At 42.8% G+C, this 27,474-nt stretch overlaps 1 protein-coding gene across 1 annotated transcript in view; it reads left to right on the top strand.

The window, feature by feature from the left end:
- ARHGAP19 (Rho GTPase activating protein 19) overlaps positions 1–18,525 on the top strand; it is a 42,077-nt gene extending 23,552 nt beyond the window's left edge. Inside the window, exons 5-8 of the mRNA XM_017880052.1 lie at positions 4,594–4,692; positions 10,571–10,681; positions 11,202–11,280; positions 14,600–18,525. Of these exons, the coding sequence (XP_017735541.1) occupies positions 4,594–4,692; positions 10,571–10,681; positions 11,202–11,280; positions 14,600–14,610 (300 nt within the window). The 3' untranslated portion in view covers positions 14,611–18,525. The remainder of the gene's footprint in view (positions 1–4,593; positions 4,693–10,570; positions 10,682–11,201; positions 11,281–14,599) is intronic.
- The last annotated feature ends 8,949 nt before the right edge of the window (positions 18,526–27,474 follow it).

The following is a 27,474-nucleotide window of genomic DNA, read 5'->3' as shown; positions in this document are numbered from 1 at the left end:
ATGGAGAAACCCCATCTCTACTAAAAATACAAAATTAGCCAGGCATGATGGCGCAGGCCTGTAATCCCAGCTACTCGGGAGGCTGAGGCAGGGGAGAATCGCTGGAACCAGGGAGGCAGAGGTTACTGTGAGCCGAGATCACACCATTGCACTCCAGCCTGGACAACGAGTGAAACTCCGTGTCCAAAAAAAAAAAAAAAAAAAAAATTAGTACATTATTTATTAACATCACAGATTTTACTTTTTTTTCCCCCCTAATATCCTTTTTGTTTTCTCCAGGATCCAATCCAGGGTGCCACACTACATTTAGGCACACACAGACACACACAGACACACACAGACACACACACACACACTCTCTCTCTCTCTCTCTCTCTCTCTCTCTCTCTCTCTCTCTCTCTCTCAATCCCTTTTTGTTTTTTTTTTCTATTTTTTTTTGAGACGGAGTCTTGCTCTGTTACCAGGCTGGAGTGCAGTGGTGCAATCTCTGATCTCGGCTCACTGCAGTCTCCACCTCCTGGGTTCAAGCGATTCCCCCGCCTCAGCCTCCAGGATAGCTGGGACTACAGGCGTGCGCCACCACGCCTGGCTAATTTTTTTTTGTATTTTAGTAGAGATGGGATTTTACCATGTTGGCCAGGATGGTCTCAATCTCCTGACCTCGTGATCCCCCCACTTTGGCCTCCCAAAGTGTTGGGATTACAGTCGTGAGACACCGTGCCTGGCCCACTCCCTTTTTCTTTATAGTCGTGTGTCACTTGATGATTGGGATGTGTTCTAGGAAATGTGTTTTTAGGTGATTTCATTGTTGTGTGAACATCACAGAGTGTACTTACATAAACCTAGATGGCATAGCTTACTATACACCTAGGCTGTATGGTGTAGCCTGTTGCTTCTGGGCTACAAACATGTACAGGATGTTACTGTATTGAGTACTGTAGGCTTTTGTAACAATAGTATTTGTGTATCTAAACATAGGAAAGTTACGGTAAAAATACAGTATAAAAGATAAAAAATAGTATACCTGTATTGGGCAGTTACCATGAATGGAGCTTCCAGGACTGGAAGTTGTTCTAGGTGTGTCAGTGAGTGAGTGGTGAGTGAATGTGAAGACCTAGAACATTGCTGTACATGACTGTAGGCTTTATAGTCACTGTACACTTAGGCTAGACTAAACATAACATTTTTTTCTTCAATAATTAATTACCTTAGCTTACTGTAACTTCTTTGCTTTACACACTTAAAATTTTTTAACTTTCTGACTCTTGTAATAACACTTAGCTTAAAACATGAAAACACTATGCATCTGTACAAAATATTTTCTTTATATCTTTATAAGCTTTTTTCTATTTTAAAAACTTTTAATTTTTTTGTAAATTTTAAAACTTTTAATTAAAAATTAAGACACAACCTGGGCGTGGTGACTCACTCCTGTAATCCCAGCACTTTGGGAGGCCAAAGTGGGAGGACTGCTTTAGGCAAGGAGTTCGAGACCACCCTGGGCAGCATTGACCTTGTATCCACAAAATTTAAAACAAAGTGAACTGGGCTCATGAGTGTGTGCCTGTAGTCCTGCTACTCAGGAGGCCTCAGCCTCAGCAGGAAGAATCACTTGAGCCCAGGAGTTTGAGGCTGCAGTGAGCTGTGATCCCTCCCACTGCACTCCAGCCTGGACAACAGAGCGAGACTCTGTCTCTAAAAAATAAAAAAAACCCAAAACTGAAGACACAAATATACACATAACCTAGGCCTACACAGGATCATTAATATCACCGTCTTCTGCCTCTACATCTTATTCCACTAGAAGGTCTTCAGAGGCAGTGACACTCATGGAGCGGTCATCTCCTATGATAACAATGCCTTTTTCTAGAATACCTCCCAAAAGACCTGCCTGAGGCTGTTTTATAGTTAACTTTAAAAAAAAAATAAGTAGGAGTGCACGCTAAAATAATGGTAAAAAGTATAAATAATGATAAAAGTATAGTATAGTAAATACATAAACCAGTAACATTTATTATCGTTTTTTTTTTTTGGAGATGGAGTCTCACTCTGTCACCCAGGCTGGAGTGCAGTGGTGTGACCTTGGCTCACTGCAACCTCTGCCTCCCGGGTTCAAGCGATTCTCCTGCCTCAGCCTCCTGAGTAGCTGGGATTACAGGCGCCTGCCACCATGCCTGGCTAATTTTTGTATTTTTAGTAGAGATGAGGTTTCACCCTGTTGGCCAGGCTGGTCTTGAACTTCTGGTCTCAAGTGACCCACCTGTCTTGGCCTCCTAAAGTGTTGGGATTATAGGTGTGAGCTGCCATGTCTAGCCCATTTATTATCATTATCAAGAATTACATACTATATATAATGGTATGCACTAGACTTTTATACAGCTAGCTGTACAGTAGGTTTGTTTATTCCGGCATCACTGCAGTCATTTGAGTAACACATTGTGCTGTGATGTTAGGACGGCCGTGATGTCATTAGGTGATAGGAATTTTTCACCTCCATTATAATCTGATGGGACTACTGTCATATGTGTGGTCTGTCATTGACCAAAATGTCATTATGTGGTACATTATTGTATTTGAAACTTATTTGTGGAAGAAACTATATTGTTTTCCATAGACTGAGTTTTTTTTTTTTTCTTTTGAGACAAGGTCTAGCTATGTTGCCTAGGCTGGAATGACGTGATCTCAGCTCACTGCAACCTCTGCCTCCTGGGTTCAAGCCGTCCTCCCACTTCAGCCTCCTGAGTAGCCAGGACTACACGCGTGTGCCACCATGCCTGGCTAATTTTTGTATTTTTTGTAGAGACAGAGTTTCGCCATGTTGCCTAGGCTGGTCATGAACTCTTGAGCTCAAGTGATCTGCTGACTTTGGCCTCCCAAAGTGCTGAGATTACAAGCATGAGCCACTGTGCTTGGCCTATAGTCTGGATTTTAATGATTGCATTCCTGTGATGTTATTCAACATGTTTCACAGTCCTCTGTTCATGCTATAAACTGGTAGTTAGATCTACTTCTAGAGGTTTGATCTGATTCTAATTCAGTTTTTCAGACTAAGAACCCTTTATGTGTGGTGTATACTTTATTTTTTTTTTCTGAGTCTGTTGCCTAGGCTGGAGTACAGTGGCACAATCATGGCTCACTGCAACCTCAACCTCCCTGGGCTCAGGTGATCATGATCCTCCCACTGCAGCCTCCTGAGTAGTTGAGATTGCAGATGTACGCCACCATGCCTGGCTAATTTTGTATTTTAGTGGCATGTACTTTTAATATGCATTTTAAAAAGGCTCTGGATACACCTTGCTAAATACCCTCCCAGAACATTTTGCCAGGTAACACTCCCCCGAGTTGGATATGAGAGAATTTACCTTACTGTACCCTTGCCAACATCAGGAACGATGCATTTTTACTTGTCCCAGTTTATTCAGGAGGGATACTTACTAGCTAAGCTCTTTAGACGTGGCTAATTTTTCTGCTTGCCGAGATAATTAACTTTGAGAACCTCTTGGTAGTTTTATGTAAAAGTAATTTTTAACCTCCAGAACTTGAACTGATAAAATTTCCAAATTTTTACAATTCCGAAATTTTAAAAGTATAGTTAGAAGAGGCAGAAGAGGCTGGGTGTGGTGGCCTACGCCTGTAATCCTAGCACTTTGGGAGGCCGAGGTGGGCGGATCACTTGAGGTCAGGAGTTTGAGATCAGCCTGGCCAACACAATGAAACCCCATCTCTACTAAAAATAGAAAAAATTAGCTGAGTGTGGTGGTACACGCCTGTAATCCCAGCTATTCGTGAGGCTGAGGCATGAGAATTGCTTGAAGCTGGGAGGCGGAGGTTGCAGTGAGCCGCAATTGTGCCACTGCACTCCAGCCTGGGCAATTGTGCCACTGCACTCCAGCCTGGGCAATTGTGTGAGACTCTTGTCTCCAACAACAACCAGAAAAGGCAGAAGAGTAGAAGAGTTAAATGCTATATTATTATTACTTTTTAAGTGGGAAATGAATGGCTAATCAAAGCATTGAAAAAGCATTGAATAAGATTATTCAATGCATTGGGTCTTCTCGTTTTCCACTTTAGGTACCTCCAGAGAGCTGATGTTGATAGCATTGACAAGTCTGCATTCTGATGTATTTCCTCTGATGATATTGTTGGCTGGCAGTCATGATAGATGTCCATTTAAAGAGTTTTAGTAACTTAAAAAATTTCTGTATGCAATTTATGTTAAATTAGGGACTGTTTTAGATTGTGCCAATAACTCTGTGGTTCCAAGATGCTTTGTTGCAAAAAAGTCTTGGTTAGCAGCTGAGGATCGTGGGTAAATTTCATAAACTCTCCAAGTCTCAGTTTTTTTGTCTGTAAAATAGGGACAGTAATTCTACATTCAAGGAATGTGGCGTGCAGAGCCCCTCAGAGCAATTGAATCCAATTCTTTTGGCATCATCATTTCTGACTTTGTGATTTGCTTGTTGACCTCCTAATCCATCTATGCACAGACTCAGTTTTTCCTGGACTTTTATTTACACTTAGCTATTAGTTGTCACAGAATGCTGTGTCTTGATGGGAAAATATTTATAAAATGTTCTCTATGTTTTCTTTTAGTTTAATAAGCAGTCATTGACCCAGACACCAGGGCGAGAACCTTCTACTTCCCAGGTACAAAAGAGGGCTCGTTCACGCTCCTTCAGTGGGCTTATTAAGGTAGGTATGCTGGGCTGTCATTTTCAGCATTGATTTTAGGAAATGTAACAATGTGATTTTCTTATGCATAAAAGTTTTCTTCTGTTTTGGGGACCCTATAAAGGGCTAATTTATAAGGGGGTAAAGACAAAATGTTGAAAAGCTTTTATATTGCAAAGCGCTTTGCCGTGTTTCACATCAGAGAAGGGGCTCTGTGAAGTGAGGAGTACTAGAAGTAAGGGTCCTTCCTTTTCTTCTGGGGCTGAGGACAGAGTCTGCATTCCTGAGCAGTGTAAGTGGCCTCTTTTGTTTTCTGACCTGCTTCAAGTTACACACTTTTTTATGCAATTTGGTAAACCCGTGGAGAAGTGAGGAAGTTGTGACAGACTAGGGAAACTGTTAGAAAACTGAATTTTCTAATAGACTAGTGAGTTTTGATACCCTAGATTTTGTGAGCTTAATATTTTAACAGTTGTACTTTCTTCCATGTATCAAATTCAGTAAAAATCTTTTTAAAACAAATACAAAATATGCTTCCATGTTATTGCTGCTGTCACGGTGTTTGCAGACTAAATTTACAAGTCTTCAGACTATCGGAACTTGTAGTGAAGGAATATTGCCTTCAGGTGGCAGTAGATAACTTGATCATGGGGTTCAAATTTCCATGCATGAACTAAGGCAAGGTTTTGGTTAACTTGGAGAGAGATTAGTACCATACACTGCTTTTCTTTTCTACTTTTCTTTTTTTTTTGTTTTTTGGAAGAGATTGCTGCCCCCAAAGCACTGAGTATCCTTTTTTAAATTTTTAAAATTTTTTTTATTTTTAGTTCTGGATACATGTGCAGGATTGCAAGTTTGTTATATAGGTAAATGTGTGCCATGGTGGTTTACTACACCTGTCAACCCATCACCTAGGTATGAAGCCCAGCATGCATTAGCAGCTATTTTTATTTTTAAAAATTTTTTTGAGACAGAGTCTCACTGTTGTCGCCCAGGCTGGAGTGCAATGACACGGTCTTGGCTCACTGCAACCTCCCCCTCTTGGGTTCAAGTGATTCTCCTGCCTCAGCTTCCCAAGTAGCTGGGATTACAGGTGCCTGCCACCATACCCGGCTAATTTTTGTCTTTTTAATAGAGAGGGGGTTTCACCATGTTGGCCAGGCTAGTCTGGAACTCCTGACCTCAGGTGATTTGCCCACTTCAGCCTCCCAAATTGCTGGTATTACAGGCATAAGCCATTACGTCTGGCCAGCTGTTTTTCTTAATACTCTCTCTCCCCCAACCCTACCCCCCAACAGGCCCCAGTGTGTGTTGTTCCCCTCCCTGTGTCCATATGTTCTCATTGTTTAGCTCCACTTTTTTTTTTTGAGACGGAGTCTCGCTCTGTCGCCCAGGCTGGAGTGCAATGGCCGGATCTCAGCTCACTGCAAGCTCCGCCTCCCGGGTTTACGCCATTCTCCCGCCTCAGCCTCCCGAGTAGCTGGGACTACAGGCGCCCGCCACCTCGCCCGGCTAGTTTTTTTTTGTATTTTTTAGTAGAGACGGGGTTTCACCGTGTTAGCCAGGATGGTCTCGATCTCCTGACCTCGTGATCCACCCGTCTCGGCCTCCCAAAGTGCTGGGATTACAGGCTTCAGCCACTGCGCCCGGCCTTTTTTTTTTTTTTTAAGATGGAGCCTCTCTCTGTCATCCAGGCTGGAGTGCAGTGGCTTGATCTCGGTTCACTGCAGCCTCCGCCTGCTGGTTTCAAGCCATTTTCCTGCCTCAGCCTCCCAAGTAGCTGGGACTACAGGTGTGCACCACCATGACTGGCTCATTTTTGTATTTTTAGTAGAGATGGGGTTTCATCATGTTGGCCAGGCTAGTCTCAAACTCCTGACCTCAAGTGATCCACCCACCTTGGCCTTCCAAAGTGCTGGGATTATAGGTGTTAGCCACTGCACCTGGCCAACTCCTACTCATAAGTGAGAACATGTGGTGTTTGGTTTTCTGTTCCTGTGTTAGTTTGCTGAGGATAATGACTTCGTTTCATTTTGATTTTTTGGTGTTTTGCCCTGCTTTTCTTTTAAAAATTGTTATTAAGATCTATAATTCCAGCCACATAAGGAGCTCTTTGCTTAAAATTTAAAATTTTTGCCCTAAAATAAATACCTTGTAATATTTATTTTTTTATTTTTGAGACAGGGTCTTGCTCTGTTGCCCAGGCTGAAGTACAAGTGGCACTATCATGGCTTATTGCAGCCTTGATCTCCTGGGCACTCAGCTATCCTCCTTCTTCAGCCTCCCAAGTAGCTGGGACCACAAGTGCATGCCATCAGGCCTGATTTTTAAATGTTTGTAGAGATGGGGTCTTGCTGTGTTGCTGGTCTTTTTTTTTTTTTCGAGACAGAGTCTCTCTCTGTGTCTCAGGCTGGCGTGCAGTGGTATGATCTCAGCTCACTGCAACCTCCACCTCTGGGGTTCAAGCGATTCTTCCACCTCAGCCTCCTGAGTAGCTGGGATTATAGGCACCCACTACCATGCCTGGCTAATTTTTTGTATTTTTAGTAGAGATGGGGTTTCACCATGTTGGCCAGCCTGGTCTTGAACTCCTGGCCTCGGGTAATCTGCCCGCTTCGGCCTCCCAAAGTGCTGAGATTATAGGCATGAGTCACCATGCACAGCCTGTGTTGCTGATCTTGAATTTCTGGGCTCAAGCGATCCTCCTGCTTTGGCCCCCTAAAGTGCTGAGATTACAGATGTGAGCCACTGTGTCTGTAATTTTTTTTTTTTTAAGATACAGCTGTTAGCATTTACAAATTCATCTTACTGTAATTTTGGTCCTAGTTATAATTTATAGATATCTAGAATTCACTCTCAATCCTGACCTGGGGCCAGTAGCTTCTAGGACATTAGGCTTAGTTGACATCAAAATTTCCTTTGCCATCTACAGAGTGAAAAGGATTGGGAGAAAATATTTGCAAATCATATATATGTTTAGGGGTTAATATCCGTAATAATCTAAAGAACTCCTGTAACTCAACACAGCAAAAACAACCTCATTAAAAAGTGGGCAAAGGCCGGGGGGATCATGAGGTCAGGAGATTAAGACCATTCTGGCTAACATGGTGAAACTCCATCTCTACTAAAAATACAAAAAATTAGCCAGGCATGTTGGCACGTGCCTATAGTCCCAGCTGCTCCAGAGGCTGAGGCAGGAGAATCGTTTAAACCCAGGAGGCAGAGGTTGCAGTAAGCCGAGATTGCGCCACTGCACTCCTGCCTGGGTGACAGAGCAAGACTTCGTCTCCAAAAAAAAAAAAAAACCAAAGGAATTAAATAGACATTTCTCCAGAGAAGATGTACAGATGGCCAAGAAGCACATGAAAAGATGTTCAACGTTACTAATCATTAGGGAAATGTAAATCAAAACCACAAGTAGATACCACTTCACATCCACTAGGATGGCTATTATAAAAAAAAAAAACAAAATAACAAATGTTGATGAGGATGTGGAGAAATTGGAATCCCTGTGCACTGTTGATAGGAATGTAAAATGGAGCAGCTACTGTGGAAAACAGTAATGCAGTTCCTAAAAAATTTAAAGAGGATGACCTTATCATCCAGCAATGCTACTCCCAGTATATACCCAAAAGAATTGAAAGCAGGGTCTTGAGGCAATATTCATACACCCGTCTTCATAGCAGCATTATTCACAATAGCCAAAAGGGAGAAGCAACCCAGATGTCTATTGACTGATGAATGGATAACAAAACTTGGATATACAGATAATGGAACATTATTTGTCCTTAAAAAGGAAGGAAATTCTGACATATTCTACAATATGCATGAATCTTGAAGACATTATGCTAAGATAAATAATCCAGTCATAAAAGGAAAAATACTGTATGATTCCACTGAGGTATCTATGAGTCAGGTTCGTAGAGATAGAAAGTAGAGAAGGTGGTTGGTTGTCAGGGGAGCTAAGAGTATGAGGAGAATGGGGAGATGTTATTTAGTGGGTACAGTATTTCTGTTTGGGAGGATGAGAAAGTTCTGAAGACGGATGATGGTGATGATTGCACAACACTATGAAGATACTTAATACCACTGAACTGTATACTTAAACATGGTTAAAATAGGGGCCGGGCGCGGTGGCTCACACCTGTAGTCCCAGCACTTTGGAAGGCTGAGGCGGGTGCATCACAACGTCAGGAGATTGAGACCATCTGGCTAACATGGTGAAACCCCATCTCTGCTAAAAATACAAAAAATTAGCCGGGCATGGTGGCAGGCGCCTGTAGTCCTAGCTACTCGGGATGCTGAGACAGGAGAGTGTCATGAACCTGGGAGTCAGAGCTTACAGTGAGCCAAGATCGTGCCACCGCACTCCAGCGTGGGTGACAGAGCGAGACTCAGTCTCAAAAAAAAAAAGGTTAAAATAGTACATTTTATGTTATGTTTCTTTTATCCCGTTAAAAAAAAATCGCTTAGCTAGAATCCTAAAAGTGCATTTACTTGCTTATTCAGGGCTAGTAAAATGAAAATCCTTGGTTTATTCTTGTTTTTTTCTTCTCATTTGGAAGAATCTATCATTCCCTCTTACTTCCCTGTAATAGAGATGATTGATAATCAGAAAAGTTATAGTCAGATGAATGTTTCTCTATGTGTTAGTCTTTCTTTTTTTGTGTGTGTGTGAGACAGAGTCTCACTGTGTTGCACAGGCTGGAGTGCAGTAGCATGATCTCAGCTCACTACAACTTCCACTTCCCGAGTTCAAGTGATTCTCATGCCTCGGCCTCCCAAGTAGCTGGGATTACAGGCATGTACCACTATGCCCAATTAATTTTTGTATTTTTAGTAGAGACAGTATTTCACCATGTTGGCCAGGCTGGTCTTGAACTCCTGGTCTCAAGTGATTCATCCGTCTCAGCCTCCCCAAGTGCTGAGATTACAGGCGTGAGCCACCGCTTCTGGCCTAAAATATTATTTTTAATTTGTGTTTTCCCTCAGCCTTATCAAGGTATAATTGACCATCTAGCCTGTCTCGATCCCTTTTTTGGCTAGAGTTTTTTCCTCTAGAACTCCTCTCATGTAAATTATTTATTAAATCAGAATGTTCTGAATATTGCTGCTGATATTTATAATGTAGGGTTTAATGTTCTAGTTTTGATATGTTTTTTTGGAATTCAAATTTATTCTCTAAGGGAAAAAAAAGAAAGATTTCTCCAAAGTTGGTAGAATTGTCACTGTTGGCGGTCACATAAACTACATCATTTCTAAGCTGTTCAGAGATGAAAGAGCTTTTAGTCTTGCTCTGAATGTCAGTATAGTCATGTGACCCCCTTAAGAAGGCCTCTACCTTCTTGTCGCTATATTAGGAACTCTTATAGAATGTCTCCAAATGTTCCAGTCCTGTGTGAGTAAATGACAGGGAGGAAGAAGTGCCTTAGAGAAGAGCCAGCCTAAGTATCCCTTAGTGGTGAGTAGGGGGGAGGGACTTTTTAAGTAGTTGCCAGAGACAGCACATCTTTGGAGAAAAAATTATATGATGAGTAACTGGTGTTTCTATATTTTGAGTTAACTGGTCTCAGAAGCACACTGTAATTGACCTATATCAGCTTGTTTAAATCCACTATAAAGTTGCTTCTAACCTTTCAATCCCTTTTAAATGTGGAGGAAAAGTGATCACTTAAACAAAAGTAATGATTTGGGGTTTTTTTTGGTAACATGCTTTGGCCTGTCTTGTGTAAGATGGCCTGAGAAGGTCCATACAGAGTTATCAGAATGCTGAGATTTTTTTAACCCAAGGACATTACAGTTCGGAAGGCTAGTATACAGTTTTGAAAGCTATACTAGCCTTCACCACTATTGATACAGTAGGTGTTTATAAATCAAATGTTTTCTGTTCCTAAATCAGCGGAAGGTCCTGGGAAATCAGATGATGTCAGAAAAGAAAAAGAGGAACCCTACTCCAGAATCTGTGGCCATTGGTGAATTGAAGGGAGCCAGCAAAGAAAATAGGAACTCAGTAAGACACTGTTCTTTGGATTGTCTGTCTGTGTGTTTGTATTTGTAGAAAAGAGGAAAATTGATATACTGTCATCTGTTTTACTGTGTTTCTTTGGGCCATTCAAATGGCTTTTTCTCAGTCCTTTCATTTATGCTACCTTCTTTCTGTTGGTTTTCATTGATTCATTCAACAGACACATTTTGAGTTCAAGAAGGATATCACTAGTCACAAGCAGATGAGTAATACCGTACAATAGCTCCTTAAACAAGTGCTGGAGGAAGCAGTTAGTTCTTACTGGGATATTCCACAGGTGACAGGTGACATTTGAGCTCTACATTACCTGTGGGGTAGTGCTTCAAGATATCCTAGGCATGCCTACTTCATTAAGCCAGCAGTAAATCGGTTAAGATTAATGAGATATAAATACGTCAGTCTCAGAAAAACTCTTCACATTGAAATTAAATAATTCATTTAGTAAAGTCTGTCTATAGGAATGCCATTAGAACATTGAAACCACTGTACAATTTTCTTATTACAGTTATTTTCTGGCTCTCCAGCTGTCACGATGACACCAACAAGATTGAAGTGGCCTGAAGGGAAGAAAGAGGGGAAAAAAGGTACTAATTGTACTTACTCTCTGTTCTTACTAAATGTAATTCCTTTCTGCATGTAGTCAGTAGCATTTGTTTGAATTCCCAGGATAGTACATTTGTAGTCAGAAGTGACATAAAAATTGCAAGACCAGGTCCTTGCCCTTGAGTTTATTCCCCAGATGGTTATTGAACCATCTACTCAGCATTGTCTTGGGTGCTAAGGGGTAGAGCTGTGAACCCAGACCTACTTGGTCCCTGTGTTCTTGTACAGACAGGACACATGGGGAAAATACCTTAAGAATACTTGTGAAGCAAATTAAAAACAAATGTAAATGGATTTGTGGAACCAAGTTCAACAGTGCTGGGAGCATGCTTATGGAATAGTTAGGTTCCTTTTCTGTGTAGCCTAGCCCTAATTAGTGAAGCTTTCCAGATCAACAGCTCGTGCCTAAGAATCCTGGACATCATATTGTACAGCATATTTTGGGGGCTATTTAGGACAAAGAGGACTGTTTAATGCTGGGACTGCTGATTGTCCCAGGCTCTTCTGGTAAAAGGCTGCTGTGCCTTCCTCTGAAGGAGCCAAGTGGGTCAGTGGAAAGGCTGTGAGATTTGTGGTTAGTCCTGATGGGAGTTATCATTCCTCTGACCCAGGAAAACCACTCTTTCTCTCTGAATTCAAGTTTTCTCCTCTGAAAATGAAGATAAAAGTTACATCTACGTCATAGATTTATTAATTTATTATGAGGCTCAATTGAAATAATGTTTTGGCAGCACATTGTCATTGTTAAAGCATTAACAAGTGGTTATAGTTGTTACTATAGAAAACGAGCTGAAACCTGGTCTTGTTATATAAGGCTCATGTGGCAGCTGAAGTGAGTCTGGTTTGACATGATCGTTTTATCGCTGGGACATGAACATAATTACTATTTGAGACATCAGCAATAGAGAACAAAAGCCTAATCCTTTTGGATAAATTCTTTTCTGGAAAATTAGATTTCAGTATATTCTTCTTACTTATCCTTGAATGAATTACCTGAACTCTCTTTTCTTTCCTCCTTGCTTCTGTCTTCTATGCTGGACTGTCTAATTGAGACAAGATGGGTGTTTGAGTTTTTTGTGTCTAAATATTTCTGTATGTCCATGAATCAAAACCAAGCATAAGTTATTTCTGAAGGCTACATTGTTTTGTATCAGTTACACCTTTTGTTGCTTTCATTTTTGAAAGACATCTGGAAATAATATCTTTCTGTATTGACAGCTCTACCTTGGAAAGAAAGAAAGACATTTTTAAAAAACCAGTTTAATATTTCACCAGTAAGCTTTAGGGCAGGGATTCTTGACCTTGTCATCTGTGGACTTCCTAAATGGTCTAATAAAGTTCTCGGTATTGTTGATGGAATCTTTTATGTAGGTACATATGTGTGTTTTTCTGGGGGAGAGAATATATAGTTCTAATTAGATTCTCAAAAATGTTAGTAGTTCAGAGAAGTCGAGATAACGAATGGCCCTCAACTGGATCAGGCAATGGCACTTTCACTTTACTGTCTCCTGGTCACTTCCTCTCTCTGGAAATGCCTTCCTAGTGTTATGATGCTATATTATTTTCGTTCTCCTTCTTCCTCTTTAATTCTTTTCCTTATCTGCAGTGGCTTACTGTTGTTTGCCTATTCCACTACATCTTTATTTTTTTCAATGCTCTATCTTTTTGTTTTTTTTTTTTTTGAGACGGAGTCGTCGCTCTGTCACCCAGGCTGGAGTTGCTGTGGGCCGGAGTTCGCTCATGCAAGCTCGATCCTCCGGGGTTCACGCCATTTCTCCTGTCTCAGGGCCTCCCGGGAGCTGGGACTACAGGCGCCGCACGGTCGCCGGGCTCACGTTTTTTGTATTTTTTGGAGGTAGGACGGCGTTTCCCGGTTAGCCAGGATGGGTCTCGATTGCTCCTGACTCGTGATCGCGCCGTCTCGGCCTTCCCAAAGTGCTGGATTACAGGCTGAGCCACGCGCCCGCCTCAGATCTCTGTCTTAAGTTCTCTGCTCTTTTCTGCTCTTGCTTCTCCTGCCTCTTTGCAGCTTGGTCTCCTTCCACTGCTCAGCTCTGCTCTCTGTATGATAACTACTTCCAGCCTGGCAACTCCAGGTCTGAACTCTCTTCAGACGTTGGCAGTCTCCAAGCCCACAGATCCAGGTGCCTGCCATATATTTCTTTTACACAACAATTAATACACAACCCCAGAGTTTTTGATAGTGATGTTTATAATAAAAGTAAAATATTCTTTGAAGAAGATAATGACATTTTATTACTATGATCAACAACATAATCCAAAAAGACTTATTTAGTACAGGATTTCTCAACCTTGGCGCACTACTGACATGTTGGTTCAGATAATGCTTTGTGGCGGGAGCTGCCATATGCATTGTATGATGAGCAGCCTTCCTGGCCTCTACTCTGTAGATGCTGGGAGCATCCTTCCCCCTGTTGTGATAAGTAAAAGTGCTTCTAGACATTGCCAAATGTCCCATGGGGGTGAGAAGGCAAAGTCACCTCCACATGAGAACCACTGATTTAGCACCTACTTATTAATGGCCATTAGTTCCAGTAGTCAAAATCTTACCATTCTTCAAAGTCTAGCCTAAATCTCACCTCCTCTTTGAAACTTCCTCTGGCTAATGCAGCTAGATATAATACTTTTTCCTTTGAACTTACTAATGCTACAAAAATATTGACACTTAGTATGATTTACTGTATTTACTTCACATGTGTTGTCTTATCTCTGTAACTAGTTTCTCTTCTAGAAGACAAATGTCAGACTTAGTGTATTTGTGGCCTTCTGTCTCCTGTTCTTCTCTTCCTCTGAAAAATGACAGTGCCTTGTGCTGAGTCGACTTTTAGTAAACATTCACTGTTGAGAGGGGTAGTGGTGGTGGGAGCATGAGTTCTGCATTCAGCTGGGCTTGGGTTCCATTCCCAGTTTTGCTGCTTAATAGCTATATATTAGTCCTCGGGCAAGTGAACTGTGTAGGCTGCGGATTCTTCCTCTGTAAGATGGTAGGAGTAGTACCTCATATACTGGTTATTGTGAGGATAAATAATGTACGTAAATAACTTAGAGCAGCACAAAATATGCACTTATTTTTAGCTGTTATAGCCATTAAGATGATTTAATGAATGAGATTATGTCAGGCAGATGTTTATTTGGTAGAGTCACAAATTCTTAATTAAACTCATTAGCCCTCAGTTTGGAGAAGATACTAAATGTAGACCCTGTGGCTTCTGAATGGGATGTCTGCAAAAAGAAAGATTTAAGAACATGTCTAATGCTCTTGTTTTTCCTTCAACCTAGGATTTCTCTGAAGGATCCAGAGTTGTCTCCTATGGTCCATGCAGAATTTTCTCTTTAGTGGACAAGGTGTTACTCCTGCCCACAGCAAAGCTTGGACTTGCAGCTTGCTTGCTGCATTTTGAATTGTCAAGGCCAACTAATACCATGACCCGACTGATACCTCTAATCCCACTCACTGGATGATGTTTGTAAGCTGTGCCTTCTGAGAGACTGCTTAGGCTCTCTCTCTCTTTTTTAATATGGGGAAACCACTGACTGTCCAATCAACTTACATAGCACAGTAAGGTGGGCTTCGGTGCTCATTCAATGTGTTTAGGCAGATTCCACTTTTGAAAAAAATATGAAATGTGTGCTCAACTGCCAGTAATTTTGAAAAGCACTGTCAGTCCTAGTGGACTGATGTTATTTTAATGGATATTTTGGGTTTTCTCTGTTTTGATAGTGTTGGGTATTTGGTTGTTTTGTTTATTTTTTTGTTTTAAAAGCCATGTTTTTGGATGGGCTCTAAGCTAGATGCCTTTCCCTTGTTTTCACTTTGAGCTTTGGGAAAACTCTTTATCTTATGAGGCTGTATTCCTCAATACCTGATTTGTGTCCAAAGAATTTATAGCTTTTCTGGACATTTTTTATTATTTCTTGGGTCTGACACCAGAGTATTTGACCTGCAGTATTGAAAAAGAGAATTCAGAATGATACAGTATTTTAACAAATCTTAATTATTAAACTCTTTTCCTTCCTTCCTTCCATTTCTCCCTCCCTTGTCCATCTTTCTCTTTCCCTTTTTTCCTAATTGTGTTTTGCTGAACTTGTTACCTTCATTCAATTGCCTCTTGACTAAAACATCTCTGGTGCCAACGTAATACTTCTGAACCAAATCACTGTGACTCAAGAAAAGTCACTGACAGCATAGTAGAAGTTTGCTGAAATATTTGTATGTGGAGGAAGCTCTGGAGTGTGCCTAGGAGGGACTGGCTGCCTTTATGTCCCAGGATGAGTCTTTATGGGTGGGATTATATTGCACCCTCTGAGGGTGCAGGCTAGACCGTCTCCTGAGAACGAGTTAGAATCCGAGAAAAGAAGCCAGCAGCAGCCTCTGCAGGGTTGACAGGATTTAAAGGAGAGAATGTTCTTATTTGGAAGCAGCTGTGGCTTATCACCAATGTTCAAGGAGTATTACTGTGCCGCCCTCTCCTTGTCAGAAGGGGCACAGGTGGTAATTTGGAGATGGGGCCAGAGCTTCTGGTTTTTGGACTTGGTGTGTTCACATATGTTGGATGGAGCAGTGGCATGGCTTCGACCTAGTATGAACTGGTGTCTGCCCAGAGAGCAGCACGTGGCAGGGGAGAATGCTCAGGTTTGTGCCTGGCTCTGTGGAGCTCTATAGCCCTTCTCACCCTGTGGGTTGGAGCTGAGTCAGGCCACTATGGGGAAGCAGTTGCCCCACAAAATGTGGTTTGCTGACCTATTTCTAAACTGTTGAATATGCTGCACCATTGCCGAAATGAAAGATGACTGGGGGAGCAGAGTTTGGCCTTGTGCCCAGCTGGCAGCCCTCTCTACCAGCCTTTCTGCTGCTTTTGCTGCTGTAACAGCAATAGTGGAGAAAAATGTAAAATTTGGTCTTCCAGCTTAATAGAGTGTGAACAATAGATGGTTAGGAAAACAAAACTGCTTAGAAGCCCCTTTCTCTAGAGTAGTTTTATGTCATTTTTAAAAACACATATTAGCAAATTCATTTGCGTAGGTTTCTATTAAATACTTGACTTTTTTTTCTTATTAAGAAAATGAAATCTCTTACACTAGATAGCAGTTAATTCAAACAGAAAACCCTTTTGGTATCACCAAATTGAAATGGTGTTCTTCCTTAACTCTTCCTTCTTTCCTTTGTTTGTTTAGATGTGCTTCATCCTGAAGTGGTGCTGTGGTCTGTTAAACAGGGCTGGCATCAGGTAGAGGGAGCAGAGTGGTGACCTGATAGCTCCTTGTCATTGTGTTAGTTTTTGGTTCTATTTAAGGGAAGTAGCTGAGTTTTAGATGGACGTAGATGCTCTTTGGGTGAATGGAATCAGAGAGCAAGGGTTGTGTTCTGGGGTGAGGGTCGTGAGAGAGATATTTATCACATGCACATGCCTTTATATAGCTGGTCTCCTTGGGTAGTTTGTGTGTGTTTTGTTTATTTATTGTGTTTTCTCTTGCTTTAGGGGTTTATAGGTCATTTTTCTTAATAGAAGCTGTGATTGACTTAGAATCCAAATTTGAGGAGTAAGCAGCATAACCTCCTACCTTGTAATATGTAACTATTCTAATCCTGTGGAATCTTACAGAAAACACAGACAAAACCCCTTTTATTATTTGCCACAGAAGGCTGCTGTCTCCCTTCTGATTTGGTGGGCAGGTATTGTTTTTGAGCCAGTATTTAACAGAGTTTTTTAATCTATAAGATTTTTTTTGAATCCATTTCATTGTGTTTGTTTTTCATGTTGGAACAATCTCTTTGGAAGTGCCTCTTCTTGTGGTTTTTACAACTTCATTTCTTTCTGGGGTCACCTGTGATGGGGTTTGATGTGGTGTCAATATGGGGCGTTGTGTTTGTGCCAGGATACACATATTAAACTGTAGGCCACCTTCCTGGTCCAGACTGTACTGTGTGAACCCCACTGACTGAATTGGTGAGAACCATAGGTGTTGGAGTTTATCGCCTTTTACAATGATAAACTTTTACATTGGGACCAATGAATGTGGTGTGGAAAACCCTGCCAGCAGTGAAAGAGCATCAGGAGATACTGACTCTTCCTGAGTGCCAAAATAGGAGCAGGTAATGAACCATAAAAAAAGGAGCAGGTAATGAATCGTAACCAAAACTACAGTTGATCCTCCACAAAAGAAAGCTCTTTACCCAGAATGTCCTTCCAGAGTCATTCAGGAAGGATAAGGGAACACCCTTGGGAAATGGGCTAGTGGAGGGCTGTTGACTACAGTGACACCTGGGTGCTCCAGAGTTATCTGTTCTGTTAACCTAGAACAGAACAGTAGATCCTAGAGTGTCAGAACAGAGCCATTCTCTCCTCCTGAGCAGGAATGTTTCTGTTCAGCTTCCCTCACAGGAGCCTGTGTTAGCATACAGTTGAAAATACTGCCTTCTAGGAGAACCTGAGGTCACTGGGAACGTGCCCCACTGTGACTGGCCATGCAACCGGGTGACTTTTAGGAATAGATGTCTCTAGACTCTGTCTTCTTTCCTATAAGGCCTCATACAGATGCTTGAGGCTAATGGCCCCATTCTGAGATCATTTTTGTGTAGAACTCCTTTCCCCAGGAGAGAGCCTTATCTCTGCCCTCCTTTACCCTGAAACCTTCAAACAGAAGACAGGACCTAGATCTAAACCTAGATACTAGCATTTTGTGGGATTGTCTAGAATTTGGGAAAGATTTGGGTTCCTAAGTTGCACAGGCTTTTTACACCAGTGGTGATTAACTCAACTAAAACTCACTGTAGGAAGTTAGCTTCCCTAGACAGCTAATGCTGAGATCTTCTACCAGCGTAGAGTTGACAGAAGCAGGCCAGCGAGGAGATGTGGGACATAATAGCCTGAGTGCTTGGGTTACCATGGAGACTGGAGTATGTGAGACCATAGCCTATGCTAAAGAGCCATGGAGCCCTCCCCTGGCCATGTCTGGGGACAGATAGAACCTGTGGGGGAAATATTCCCTCACCCCAGGGTTCTTTCTGCAGAGCAAGGGTTGTCTTTGTCCTATCCCCTCATCTTGCTCAACAAGAGAAACAAGGTTTCTTAACTGTTTTGTTTAAAGTTTTCATTCTTATTTGACTATATGTGTGTAATTGTGAAGAAATGATCCTATGCATTGTCTTTCTTTTATATTCTTGTAATATTCTGAAATTAAAATTGTTTTGTTTCACATCCAGAGGTTTGACTGGTCTATTAGTTCACATTTTGACTGCTGATTTTGAAGAGAGTTTTTCTCTTGTTCTGAGGAAAGTGAAGCCTCTAGAAAGGCTCCTCTTTGGCTTGTTTTTAGCTGGGTGGGTGGGTTGAGGAGGAGCGGGGTTTTTGGCTGATAAGAAGAATGATTTGGAGCCTCCAGGATCCTGAGCTTCCTTATTTCCCATGACTGAGTCTAGAATGCTTCACATGGGTTTCAGTTTCTCACGTAATTTTTATTTCTTCATTTAAAAAATAAGGAGTGATAGTTACAATAACAGGAAAACCTAGATGAGGTTTTCATTTGAGGCGGGAAGGTGTGTTTAGACAGCTCAGGTTGAAATGTTCCTGCTGCTGTCTTAGTGGGCTTGGGCTGCTTTAACAGAACACCATAGACTAGGTGGCTTCTCAACGTCAAAAATGTGCCTCTTACAGTTCTGCAGTCTAGGGAGTCCAAGAACATGGCGCCAGCAGGTTGAGTGTCTGCTGAGGGTGCACTCCCTGGTTCACAGACAGCCGTCTTCACTGTAACCTCACATGGTGGAAGGGACGAGGGATCTCTCTGGGGCTTCTTTTAGAGGAGCACTAATCCTATTCATGAGGGCCCTGCCAAAGACACTCCCAAAGACCCCTCTTCCCAAAGACCCTACCTTCTAATATCATCACATTGGAGATTAGGTTTCAAAAGTAATTTGTGGGAATACAAATATTCAGTCTATAGCAGCTGCTTTGTTTTTTGGAGATAGCATACTACTCTGTCACCCAGGCTGAAGTGTAGTGGTGTGATCTTGGCTCACTGCAGCCTCCGCCTCCGAGGCTCAGGTGATCCTCCCACCTCAGCCTCCCAAGTGGCTGGGGCTACAGGTGTGTGCCACCACACCCAGCTAATTTTGTATTTTTTGTAGAGAAGGGGTTTTGCCATGTTGGCCAGGCTGGTCTTGAACTGGACTCAAGTGATCTGCCCACCTCAGCCTCCCAAAGTGCTGGGATTACAGGCGTGAGCCACTGTACCCAGCCCGTGGCTGTAATTTATTAGGTATGTGACTTTGGGTATGTCCCTGAATCTCCTGTCCCCTCATCTGTAAGGTGGGGAGAATGGTATCCATCTCAATAACAAGGATCTCGCATGGAGGATTTTAATCTAAGGTCTGTGGTTATGCTTCAGGACAATGGTTTGCCCCTGTAATTCTATGTAAAATTTTGTGTACATTTGCATTTTTCTAGGGGAGAGATTTCATAGCTTCTACAAGAATCTCAGAGGAATCCTTGACAATTAAAATACTGAGGATCACTAGCCTTACACAGTGCTGGCAGATGGCAATTATTCATTAAAGGTTAATTCTCTTTCTCTCTGCCAAGGATAAATTTTATAATCAGCAGGTCATTGATGCTGACATAGCTACTTTGATGACAAAGGTGTTATTTAAATCCTGAATAGAAATAAACACTCTATAGTTGTCTTTACTTTGTTACCTACCCACACACTCCTCTTTTGCCATGTTAGCTTCTGAGGCACGGAGCCAGGTCCTTGAAAATGAAGCATGGAGAGACTCTTAAAGTTACATGTGGGAAACTGGGTGATGCCAAGAAAAGGGAGTGGCGGGGGCAAGAGGGACATTTTGAAAAACAGGAAGAGGACCAAAATGCTGAGTATGGTACTGAGCACATAATCATTAATCATTGAATTGTAGAAAGGACTGAAGAGGTAGACATGCATTAAATAGTGGAAAGGGGCCAGGCACAGTGGCTCACAACTGTAATCCCAGCACTTTGGGAGGCTGAGGCAGGTGGATCATCTGAGGTCAGGAGTTCGAGACCAGCTTGGCCAACATGGTGAAACCCCCATTTCTACCAAAAATACAAAATTAGCCAGGCATGGTGGCATGCACCTGTAATCCCAGCTACTTGGGAGGCTGAGGCAGGAGAGTTGCTTGAACCCAGGAGGCGGAGGTTGCAGTGAGCCAAGATCGTGCCACTGCACTCCAGCCTGGCTGAAGACTCAGTCTCAAAAAAAAAAAAAAAAAAAGTGATGGAAAGGGAAGATTGAAAAACAGAAATGTATAGAGTTTTCCTCTCAGTCCCCCTTCCTGGTGGGCTAGTTCCATTACCTTTGCCTGCTATGTGGGCTGCCTGTATTCCTACCTGTGTTCCTGATTTTGAGGGGTTCATGGAATGGGAACGGTGAAGACTGCTGAACCCCAGGCCAGAGGGTATGGTGTAGAGGACGTCATGCTTGCTGAGATGCGTCAAGGCCCAGCCTCTTGATTTTCACTATTAAAAAAAAAAAAAGGAAGAAAAGTTGAAGTTGAGCAATGACTACGTCTTGGTTCAAGTTGATCATTAATATCTAATCCTTTATCATCAGCGTCCAGTGCCCAGATCCTGAGTGTTCCATCCTAGAATCCGGGTTAGGGTGAGTAGCTGGGGCCACTGGTGTCATGCTAGCTCTCCTCTTTTATTCTCAGAAATAGGTTGTTTTTATTTCCAATGCCTTAGTATTGAGGAATGCTTAATTCAGTTGAACCATATCTATGGGCAAAAGAGAAAAAGGCTAAAAATCATGAGCCCCAGGGGCAAAGAAACCAAAAAAAAGTGAGGCCAGTGGGCTAGAAAAGAGCTGCAATTCAAGCTAACAAGGTACACAGTTGACCCTCGGACAGTGCTGGGGTTAGAGGCGCCGGCCCCCATGCAGTCAAAATCCACATATAACTTTTGACTTCCCCAAAACTTAACTACTGATAGCCCTATGGGTAACATAAAGTCAGTTAACACATGCTTTGTATGTTACATGTATTTCATATAGTATTCTTATAATAAAGTAAGTTAGAGAAAACAAAGTGTTAAGAAAATCCTAAGGAAGGGAAAATATATTTACTATTCATTAAGTGGAAGTGGATCGTTGTAAAGGCCTTCATCCTCATCATCTTCACATTGAGTAGGTTGAGGAGGAAGAGGAGGGGTTGTTCTTACTATCTCAGGAGTGGCAGAGATGGAAGAAAATCTGCTTGTAAGTGGACCTGTGGAGTTCAAACCCATGTTCTTCAACTGTACATGGTCCAGGGCATATATATATACACACACACACACACACATACCCCAACCTTGGGGGAAATGTCAGTTTTCCACATGGACACAGCTGGGGCTCTCTTGACTCATGGCAATTGCAAATTTAAGGTCGCAGTTGAGGCCAGGCACCATGGCTCACACCTGTAATCCCAGCACTTTGGGAGGCTGAGGCAGGCAGATCACTTAAGCTCAGGAGTTCGAGACCAACCTGAGCAACATGGTGAAACCCTGTCTCTACTAAAAATACACATACACACACACACACACACACAGCTGGGCGTGGTGGTGTGTGCCTGTGGTCCCAGCTACCCGGGAGGCTGAGGTGGAAGGATCACTTGGGCCCAGGAGGCGGAGGCTGCAGTCAGCCAAGATCATGCCACTGCACTCCAGCCTGGGTGACAGAGTGAGACCTTGTCTTAAAAAACAAAACAAAACTTGCAGTTAAGATCAGCTCAGAGGGGAAAATAATAGCCCTCAAAGGAAAAATGTGAATGTGATATACATAGATATATTCTAAACGTTGTATCTAATTATAAAGAATGAATCACAAAATTAAGCATCTTAAATATAGGCATGAAAAAATAACCCTCAACCAGGAAGCTGCAGCTCTATCCGATTGCATCATTTGAGAACCAAGAAAAGCAAGTCAGCACACTAAGCATGAGAGAAGCAGAGGTTATTCCTCTGATGGGGTTCAATATTACTCATTTCCTTCCTTCCCTCCTTTCTTTCATTCTCTTTTTTTTTTTTTTTAGAGGTGGGGGTCTCAATATGTTACCCAGGCTGGAGACAGGAGTTCAGTGGTTATTCGGTGGCTAGTTCAGGTTCTGATCACAGCCGTGAATAGCCACTTCTGGGTGCAAGTGATCCTCCTCGCTCAGCCCCCTGAGTAGCTGGGACTACAGGCACATGCCACCATGCCCAGCAATATTCTGTTCATTTTTATAGCTGTAAGGAAGGTGCTTATATGAGAAGATTCTATCCAGGGGACTGAAAGTGTTGCAGTGGAAACACTATCCTTTTTAGAAAGTGGCATTCTTTGGAAGATATATCCAACCTCAATCTCTCCCATTGGGGTTGTATTATATTTGATGAGCTAGGAAGTTTCAACCTAAAAGCAAACATCAGTTCCACTAAAAAAATCTCATTTGTGTTTTATTTGCCCTCAGCTCAATTAAAAAAACTAAGAATTCTTTGCTAGTCATTCTCTACGTGATCACATTTCTTAGTCTCACGTTAGAAGCTTCTAGAAACAAGAGGCTGTGGTTTAATTCAACTAAGTTCCATTGGTTCACTTGAAGGGCTGAACATAGTAATTCAGACCCACATGACATTCACAGTGGATGGTGAAAATGAGTTTGATGGTTGGTGCCAGAGGAAGGAAACCACACCAGGAACCACAGCCATGGAGTCTGGATTCAGTTACTTTGTCTACATGAGAATGTATGAAAACTAAGTATTAGGTTGGTGCAAAAGTAATTGTGGCATTTTAATGGCAAAAGCCACAATTACTTTTGCACCGACCTGTTATATAATCTTGCTAAGTTTCAATTTACTTAACTGTAAAATACAGATAATAAAAACCACTCTACTTCTCCATATAATGTACTCTGAAATCCAGATGAGATCATGTATTAAAAAGAACTTTATAAATTGTAAATCCCTGTGGAATGTGTACATGTGGCAAATAGCCTAAGAAAGTTCTCAAAAACCAGCATAGCTTTTACCCCATTTGAAGTTGTTAACATCCTAGAGTCTACTGTGTGTCCAGCCTGAATGAAAAGACATTTCTTGACACTAAAAAATTAATGAAAATTGTGCGCCCAGAAGCCATTGCTCAGCACTCATGTTCAGAAGTGGGGATCGCTGAAGGGAGTGCCTTCTGCTCACATACTTCCCTTTTTCCAGCAGGGCCTCTAAGGAGTTCAAATTTCTTGTGAATGAAAACTAATTTATTGAGTATTTACTATCTACTGAACTCAGTGCTAGCCAATTAATTCCTTGTCTCATTAAACTCATACATCTCTGTGAGGCATTGTATTAGTCTGTTTTCACACTGCTGTAAAGAAGTACCTGAGACTGGGTAATTTATAAGGAAAGGAAGTTTAATTGATTTACAGTTCTGCATGGCTGGGGAGGCCTCAGGAAACACAATTATGACAGAAGGCGAAGGGAAAGCAAGGCATGTCTTACATGGCGGCAGAAGGGGGTGGCAGAAGGGGCTGCCAAACACTTTTAAACGATCAGATCTTGGCTGGGTGTGGTTGCTTATGCCTGTAATCCCAGCACTCTGGGAGGCCAAGATGGGCAAATCATCTGAGGTCAGAGTTTGAGACCATCTGGGCCAACATGATCAAACCCTGTCTCTACTGAAAATCCAAAAATTAGCCTGGCGGTGGTGCACACCTGTAATCCCAGCTAGCCGGAAGGCTGAGGCACAAGAATCACTTGAACCTGGGAGGTAGAGGTTGCAGTGAGCTGAGATCACGCTGCTGCATTCCAGCCTGGGCAATAGAGCAAGGCTCTGTCTCAAAAATAATAATAATAATAATAATAATACTAAAAAATAATCAGATCTCCCTCACTATCAGGAGAACTGCATGGGGGAAACCACCCCCAAGATCCAATCACCTCCCACCATGTCCTGCCCCTGACCTGTGGGGATTACAGTTCGACATGAGATTTGGGTGGGGACACAAAGCCAAACCATATCAGGCACTGTTATCTCCAATTGTATAGAAGACACATATGAATAGTTTGATAACGTATGTTGTCAGCTACAAAGAAACACAGCTGACAAAGTGGCCAAGCTATCATCCAGGGCTAATGGACTCTCAAAACTGTGGTCTTAGGCAGGGGTTACACACCCTAATATCTATAGGAGCCAGGAAGGTCATGTAAGGTAATGAGAACCTCAAGCACTTCAAGATATTTAAAAACACCATGGAAGCCAAACCTGACCCCTCTGCGGCCTGCGTTTGGCCCAGGAGCCCAGCTGGCATCCTCTGCATGACGCTGGGCTGCTTGGCTTCTGGCTGCTTCCTGGTCTGCACAGGACACTCCCAGAGCCTCTCAGTGCTGGCTCCGAGAGGACAGCAAGAAGCGTGCCTTCCGGGAAGAGGATAAATGGCATTCGGACGCAGGAGGACATCCACTCACCCCCGCCAACACTCCCCAATCCCTGCAGGAACTGCCTAGGGAGGGTCTGTCCTCATTTCTCTGCTCTTCTGCATGCCCTGCCCAATGTTTTTGTCTCTGGCCATAGGTGGATATTAAGCACTGGAAATGTGGTCCATCTGGACTGAGATGTGCCGTGTGAAATACCGGAATTCGAAGATGTAGGAAGAAAAAAGAAATGTAAAAATATCTTGATAATTCTTTACATTGATGACATGTTGAAATGAGATTTTGAATATGTTGGGTTAATAAAATATATCATTAAAATGAATTCAATCTGTTTCTTTTAACTTTTTTAATGTGGCTACTAACTAGAAAACATAAAATTACACATATGGCTTATGTTATATCGTGATTGTCCCAGAACCTCTGGGCCTCTAATCCTATGCTGTCCTTTCTCCTCAACAACCTACTCCACCAGAACCCGTGGCTACATCTTTTTTTCCTTTAGTTAGTCCTTAGTCCACTCTGGGGAGGAGAAGCAGGGAGAGCTGGTCAGAGGACAGGACAAACACTAAAAATGTCACCCCACCCCATGAGATACTACCCTGGTCATACAGACCCACCAAGTCTTTCTGCTCAGGTTAGAGGCCTTGGGCCAGGGCCTTCTGCCTCTTTGATGAAGAGCCATGGGGATTTACTGGACATCTAATGACCCAGTGATCTAGGCTTTAATAAGTACTTTGATGTAAACAAAATTGGCCATTAATGAGAGGTCTTAAATTGTAGCCCCTTCTTAAACACCTGCCGTATGCGCTGTGTGACAGGACCCAGGAAGAGGAGAATGGAGAGGAGAGACATGGCCTTCTGTCTGGTCCCTGCTTCCCTCTTCCATGGGAGCATGAAAACCTACTCTTTCCACATGGGGAGGAATATAGAACCATCTGGTGTGGAGGAAAAGGGGATATATTTAGTCTGAAGCAAATCTTTAGCAGAGGCATAGAATCAAAGACGGTCATAGCTATTTGGGACCTTAGAGACAATGGATCCCAATGGTTTCAGATGGGTTCATGCACCACCGCCAGGGTTACTGTGAGGAGGGGAAGGGGGTCAGAAGTACAGCACCTGATTCTCCACATCCTCTTCAGCCAGGGAGCTCCGTTGTACTGGTTTAGGGTAAGATTTTGTTTAAATAAGTGGCTTGAAAATCATTGAACTAGCCCATAAACCATGTGTTAGAGAAACAGTTTCGGAAAGATGGCAACTTAGGCCCCAGCTGATGCATAGTGAGGGGCAGTGTGGGGGACTTGAGTCTATCTCTTTTAAAATCAACTCTATTAAGCATATAATTTGATACTTTTTTTTTTTTTGAGACTGAGTCTCACTCTGCCGCCCAAGCTGGAGTGCGGTGGCGCAATCTCGGTTCACTGCAGCCTCCTCGCCTCCCGGTTTCAAGCGATTCTCGTGCCTCAACCTCCTGAGTAGGTGGGATTACAGGCAAGCGCCACCATGCCTAGCTAATTTTTGCATTTTTAGTAGAGATGGGGGTTTCACCATGTTGGCAAGGCTAGTCTTGAACTCCTGACCTCAGGTGATCCACCCACCTTAGCCTCCCAAAGTGCTGGGATTACAGGTGTGAGCCATTGCGCCCAGCCAGTTTGATAAGTTTTGACAAATATATACATCTCTGTAACCACCACTCCAATTAAGATGTACATTTCCGTCACTCCAGAAAGTTCTCTCATGCCACTTTGCAGTCAGTTCCCATGCCCCTGCCCTGGGCTGCCAGTGATTTCATTTCCATCACTGGAGAGAGCTTTCGTTAGTAAACCCACCCCTAACTCACGGTTGGTGTGCTGACCATGCCTCCCACTCTCTGACTGACCCTATGTTTCCGGGTGTTCTGATATGGACAAGGGAGGATGCTTGTGACATGTTTCTGGGAGCAATAGCAGGAATGAGAAGACCCGTTCTGGCTTATGGGAACCTGAGTTCCTTGAAGGCCAGGGCTGTTCTTTATATTCTGTTTCCACACTACCTAGTACAATGCCTGGCACGCACAAGGCCTTTGGGGAGGGTGGAAAAGTAAGGTGCAAGGGTGGGTGGGCGGAGGCCTGGAAAGATGTGTACAGGAGGTCCAGGGACACTTCCTGGACCTGCTACTTAGAGACGAGTTACATAAGGACTGGGGCTTGGGGCGCTGTGGGGCAGAGGCAGATGTTTTGAGGGCCGAGTTCATTCATTCCATGTGTGTTTATTGAGTTGGTGATGTTTCACAGGGAGTCCTCAGGGATGTCAGAGTCTTGGGTCGGGGGTTGAAGGAAGGGAGGTGCTGGGTGGTCCAGGAAGGTAGGGCTGTCAATAGCCCGGGTTGCAGATGAGAGGAGGAGGGAAATGGAAGTCCTGAGGGGTAGATAGGACACGGTAGGATAAAGTGTGTTGTGAGAGAGCCAGGCTACATGGCAGGCATCATTTCCCCAAAATGACTTGTAGGTAGTACTTTAGATAAACGGTTTCGATAAACGTTTTTTTTTTTTTTTTTTTTGGAGACAGAGTCTCGTGCTCTCTCCCCTAGGCTGGAGTACAGTGGCACAATCTTGGCTTACTGCAACCTCTGTCTCCCGGGTTCAAGTGATTCTCGTGCCTCAGCCTTCCAAGTAGCTGGGATTACAGGCGCACGCCACCATGCCCTGCTAATTTTTATATTTTTAGTAGAGATGGGGTTTTGCCATGTTGGCCGGGCTGGTCTTG

Source organism: Rhinopithecus bieti, unplaced genomic scaffold, assembly GCF_001698545.2.
Source record: "Rhinopithecus bieti isolate Rb0 unplaced genomic scaffold, ASM169854v2 scaffold_425, whole genome shotgun sequence".
NCBI lineage: Eukaryota > Metazoa > Chordata > Mammalia > Primates > Cercopithecidae > Rhinopithecus > Rhinopithecus bieti.
This window is presented reverse-complemented; position numbering and strand designations above follow the sequence as displayed.